Consider the following 6,082-nt stretch of genomic DNA (forward strand, 5'->3'; position numbering starts at 1 on the left):
CTTACAATACCTAATAGAATGCAAATGCTCTGTAAATAGTTGTTATACTGTATTGTTTAGGGAATAATGACAAGAAAAAAAGTCTGTACATGTTTAGTACAGGCTGAACCACCATAGGCCTGACTACATAGTACACATCAGCAACAAAGTAAAAAAAAATTTTTTTAATATTTTGGATCCATGGTTGATTGAATCGATGGATGTGGAACCTGTGGATATGGAGGGCTGGCTGTATGTAGAGGTTTTGCTTGTTTTCACTTAATAATATGTATAGTGAGTGTTTCTAAAATGTTAACTATTCCTGAAATAATCACTTTTAATGAATATATAATATAGTTATTTCAATAGAGGAAATGCCAGACCGAGGCCAACAAAATCCACCTAGTTTGATTTGGTGGCTTGGCACGAATAAACCCAGGAGGAGTTATGTTTGGCTTCAATCTGACATTTCATTTATAGAAGTAAGCCCCCAAAGGCCTGTGTGATTTCCTTTTTATTGTACTTGAGGTTGAGCAATTCCTTTGCAATTTTGTACTTGCCAGGGCATTTCCTGCAAAGTTAAAGAGATCTGCAGATAAAGAATAAAATATAAAGGAAATGGTTTTCTTGCTCACATAATCTTTAGAAGATGGGGAAAGGAATAGTTATATTTTTGTGTCATTAAATAATTAATTTCCTAAACTCAAGGTTAAAAGGTCTCTAGCACTCATCTTAAATCCCATTTATTTGGGAAAGATATTTTCCTTGGTGCATGAAAGAATTTCAGATGATCATGAAAACATAAACGTCATTGTAGATCTCCCGAAAGAGATTATATGCTATCTTTTTTAAAGTGTTGAACTAGGGAATTGTAGTGAGGCTCAGAAATCCTTCTTGACAAGCAATCGTTTCTTCTGTGTTACTTACGTTTCACTTGCTGTTCGGAATGTTAGTGATGGACTTCACCCCTGATTCAGCACTTGCCCTCCAGCCCTGTGCCCTTGATCACACAGGTGACTGTGCCAAACACATGCAGTACGAACCACAGCACACGTCCCATTGATAATGGGTCTGCACAGTAGTTCTATTGTTACTGTTACTCTAAGGTCAGACTAGCCAAGCAAAGGGCATCCTTTATTTGATCCAGTCTGGTATTTGTAGGTTGAAAGATGATTCCAGATTTGTTAACCCCCCTTTAAAAAGATTTTTGTCTTACTTGCTTATAGGGGGCTCACTTTGTCCAGTTATGCTGCCAAAGGAGTATCCCTCTGCTGTTCCTTCAGAACATTACTGGTAAGCAAATAGCGTAATCATTTTGGCTGCGTTTATCCTAGAGCTGCATTGTCCAGTATGGCTCACGTATTGGGCGGAGCAGACATAGAGCACNCTAAGGATGAGGTAAGGTGTCTTGGAGCTTCATGGGGGAGGAAGGTCATTTGTAGGACAAGAAGAACATATGTTCAGTAATTAGAAGTTTGCCCTGCCTTATAGATAGGTCATAAAAAGTTATTTCTTGTGATTACTTTTATTATGGTCAAGGCCCCAAATGTAAATTCTTTACGGGAGAGGTAAATGTTTCTTGTGAGCCCACAGGTTCTCAGTTGTCTTCAGCTCAAAATAATCCACATGCCACCGCAGGACATCTTGGGGAGGCCTGTTCTGAACCCCCTCAAAGGTTTGACAATACCAGCTACCTTTTACTGGCAGCCAGAAAGTGTGCTGTAGTTAGCACGTTTCAAGTATTATTATTTAAAACAAAACAAAACAAAACAGATGAGGAAACTGAGGCTTAGAGGATTTTAGGTAACCAGACTATGACTCTGGTTTCTCAGTGCTGGAGCTGAGAGTCAGAGATGGTTCTTTAGCTCAGCATTATTTTCTTAGGTTCCTTTACTACTAGGTCATCATATCTTCGCAACTTTGTCCCATCTTTGCCAAAGTGAGAACTAAGACTCAGAGGGGTTAGATGACTTACTCCAGGGCACACAAATCTTATATGCTGTCTTATGTTGGAGCCTAAGTTTTCTGACTCTAAGCTCTATGCCATGTTTTCTGATCAAATCTCTGACCCTCACCCAATACATCTGAACAGCCACTGAAGCTTTGAGTCTAGCAACCAGCCCACGGAGTCTCTCTGCTTCTCTGGTATGCAACCTGGTGCTCTTGCTTTTATGGTGAAGTATTAAATCAGAGCCCTGAATGACTGCAGGGCATTAACCATGCACATGGAGTGAAATACTAGCGAGAAGATTTTCTGTGTCGGGTGAAATTTTGTGAAACTGACAACTTCACTCTGAATTTGTTTCCTTATAAATAACTGTAATGCAACAATTCTCGTGTAATACAATTTCTCAGGGACATTGTTGTTTTTCCTCTTAGGTCATTGCTAGAATCGTGGATGGAAGCAGATTCAACGAGTTCAAAGCCTTATATGGAGACACATTAGTTACAGGTATAAAGATGAAGAATTGAAAATGTGAACATTTTCTGATGCTTGGAAAATAAGCGATGTCTTGTCTCAAGGCTTTGATGCACTTGACATGACCTTTGTTATTTAGAGCAGTACAAATGTGTGCGTCAGGGTTCAAAGGAGTTGTTTTGTAAATATCATTTGTAGCTGAATGGCTTATGGATCCAGAGAGTTTAAAATGATGATGTTTAGATGCTGTCGTGTAGGCCCTTACCTGTGACTTTGTGGCATTAGCTGTAGAAAAAGTTTCTTATAGCAAAATTCACAGAAATATTTGTAGTTTTTTTTGTTTCTCTGGATAACTATAATTATTTTGAATATTTCAGCACTGTCTCCTTTATTCTTTAGTCTCCAATTTAACTGGCAAGTTTTGTATGATGTTTAAGCTTCCCCAAAGGATGTAGACTGAGTTAAGCCTTCTCACTGGCCTCTGTGTAGGTTTTATGTTGATTGATGCAAACACTAGATTAAGACTACAGGACAGAATACCAAGCCTGAAAAAAACAAATTAAGGATGTTCATAAAAGTTAATTCATTCATCTGAAGTGTTAAGTTTGTAGGCCTTTGAAAAAAAATATTTGAAGCATAGATGCTAGACCCATAATAATCTATTTTGGACAAATGGCAAAACAAATGTGGGCATTTTATTTGGCCTTATGAAAGCTTGAAAATGTAGCCATTAATCTGAAGACAACATATCAGGGTAGAAAAAAGAACTAGCTGTAAAAATCCAAATTGCAAACATACATTGAAGCTTAAGGGTAAGTCACAACACTTTCTGCTGGTCCGATTTAGGAGCAAGGGAAGGGTTCACACTGAGAGTGGAATTTATGGTGTTGTATTTTGGTGTTTAAGCGATTAAGGGCTTTTGTTTGATATACAGACAGGATTTGTCACTAAATAGTTCAGGATGTAACCCTCATTGTGCAGCAGTTTAAAATAAGTCGGAGCTGTTACTGTGGGCTTTCTCAAAGATGGGTGGCTGTCTTTGTCATCTGTTTTTATGTGTGTGTCCTGTATTTGCTAAAAGTCTTGTGGCACCTGTGCCCCTGGAATACTAGGGATATATCCAGCTTCCTCTGTCTCTTCTCTACTGTACTGGATTCAAATAAGGTTGGGGAAAGGGGAGGGTAGTGAGAAGGAGAAGAGGGGCGTAAGAGGGTGAGGGGGAGAATGAGAGGGATTCTCATGAGGAGATATGAGGAGATGGGGTTCATAAGGGGGTAGCAAGTAAGGAGGGAGAACAGATTTTTCTGAGGTTCAGGTGTCCCTGCAGCTCTTAGGGGTTTGCACTTGCCCTATGTTGGCTCTAGTAGTTTCTTGGACAGTTTGCTTTCCTGTTTGGCCCTCAGGAAGCTGGTAAAGCAGCTCCCTTCATGGGCGCCCCTAGTATAGTGCCCTACTCAGCAGGCCCTGTGCCTGGAGATCCCAGGCAGGGCTAAGGATGGGTTGAAAGTCTAAATAGCTGCGAGGGCAGTATACCTTCAGGGGTAGCACCTTACTGCTGAGAGAGATGCGAGGTTCCCAGCTCTTTTGGTGGGTGGGGCAGGACTCCGAGTGGATCGCTAGGCCTTCTGGGAAGTTCACCTCTCTCTGCATTGTGTCTATAAGTGGCAGTGCACTTAGGGTGTGCAGCATAGACTTTAGGCCGGGATTTTTAGGCCTGAAAGATGAAAAAAAATCTAGGTGACCATCAAATCAGTGTTTCATTTTACCACATTAAATAAACACAACAATTGAAAAAATAAATCATGACAAGACTAAAGTAAAAAATAAATCTTTAAAAATTCAGTGTTCTGGCTTATCAATAGGTTGATATTTTCCCTTACCCATTAGTTTTTCTAGTACCTGCTTTGTGTCGGGCATCACACTGTGGGTGTCTTAGCAGCAGCCTGTCCAGCTTGAGTTTCGGTAGCATGCTTTCTTTGAACCCACTTTAGCACAGCTCGTTGATTCTGGGTTCCAAGTATTTGACATCTATATATAGTCATGGTAGGCTTGTTGAAAATCACTCTTGGCAAGGTCTCTTTAGTCAAATTGTCCAGGTTCACAAAATAATTAGCTTCCTGAAATCACCCGAAGTGTCTACCTCACAGAATACAGAATAACAAGTTTTCCTCCTGCTTTTCTTCTCCCTTATTTCCGTGTGTGTGTGTGTGTGTGTGTGTGTGTGTGTGTGTGTGTTTCGAGTGGTAGTAGAGGTAGTGGTGAGATGTAAATGAAGCTTGTGGAAATAAGAAAGAAAAAGATGCAGACACAGAGAAAATGAAAGTGGAGTGATTCCTTCTTCTAAGCCTCAGCTGGATTTCTTACTTTAAAGTTGGTTACCACCAGGCTTGATGATGTTCCTGCTTTTTTTATAAATGCCTTTGCTTGAGTGTATCCTCTGTATTTCAAAGGCCTGTCATTACCACAGGCATTTTCAGGCAAGCAAGTCACCTGAAACTGGCCAGCAGCTCTGAACGTTGAGCTTTAAAAGGCTCTGCATCTTTGATTTGCTCTATTTCAGAATATCCTTCGTGTCTGGTCCATACATGTTACATGAATGAATGGATGACACACTAACCCGATAATCCAACCAAACCAACCTGCCAGACGAGTGGGTAACTTTACATGTACACACCCTTTTCAAGAAAGCAGAAAACCCAGACTCTAGTACCTTAGAAATAAAGTGTGATGTGAGCTGTACCATAGACAAAATCTCTGCATTTTAAACTTGGATTTGAAATTACAGAATGTTAAACATATCTGTTTGCTGTGAATTAAAAGTCCTATGAAATACATAAATCTTTTTTTTTATTTTCTTTTGAGGATTTGCTAGAATATTTGGATACCCAGTTGGTATCATTGGAAATAATGGAGTTCTCTTTTCTGAATCTGCAAAAAAGGTAAGTACTGCTAAACATACTTCAAGATTTTCTGTTTTAATTGAAACATAATGAACTTTCAAGATCAAGTAATGCATGAAAATGTGTTGCATAAAAGCTTTAAAATATTTAACCAGATGCCTTAGCAAACAGAACACTGTATGTATGTGCACATGAGCATGTATGTGTGTGTGTATGCGTGTTAGTGTTTGAAACAGTTTTTGTGGAGGTTTAGATGAACAGTGATGAACCATCTTGAGCACTATTAAAAGTTAAATTTTCATGGGGAAAGTTCTAAGATACTTGAATTATAACCTCTGTGGGTCATGCGTGCATATTCTAAGAATGCAGGAATACTTGTCTTGAAAGTGTTTCACTTTCTAGTGCTTCATGTACTTGAAGGATTCAAAGATACTTTCCAGGTGGTTCTGAGACATGATTTGTTTATTCTATCCTGTCATCACTTTAATTTGACACTATTTTCACTTTTTGCAAATGGGAAGATAGTGGGTCTTGTTACTGAAGCTCTGGTTTTAAATGAGGGAATTCATGAATATCTTTTGGCATAGTATTCTGTTTCATACATCATTGTCTCAGATGTACCGAAACTTGGATAAATGTAATTCATATACTTATTTGGTGAAGTGTTTTCTTCAGAAAAAAAATGTCTAGTCTTGTGTTTCCTCTTCAAATGATAGAATAAATAACAAGGTTAAGCGTCTCTTATTGATGCAGGTAATAGGCAGTTAAGCTCTTTCAGACTCTA

The 6,082-nt window shown here is 39.0% G+C and overlaps 1 protein-coding gene across 1 annotated transcript in view; it reads left to right on the forward strand.

Moving 5' to 3' along the window:
* The window catches only part of MCCC2 (methylcrotonyl-CoA carboxylase subunit 2), an 82,137-nt gene that overhangs the window by 58,333 nt on the left and 17,722 nt on the right, over positions 1 to 6,082 (forward strand). Inside the window, exons 10-11 of the mRNA XM_019631163.1 lie at positions 2,359 to 2,431; positions 5,261 to 5,337. Coding sequence (XP_019486708.1) covers positions 2,359 to 2,431; positions 5,261 to 5,337 — 150 coding nt within the window. The remainder of the gene's footprint in view (positions 1 to 2,358; positions 2,432 to 5,260; positions 5,338 to 6,082) is intronic.

This window comes from Hipposideros armiger, unplaced genomic scaffold (genome assembly GCF_001890085.2).
Source record: "Hipposideros armiger isolate ML-2016 unplaced genomic scaffold, ASM189008v1 scaffold_984, whole genome shotgun sequence".
In the NCBI taxonomy this organism is placed as follows: Eukaryota; Metazoa; Chordata; class Mammalia; order Chiroptera; family Hipposideridae; genus Hipposideros; species Hipposideros armiger.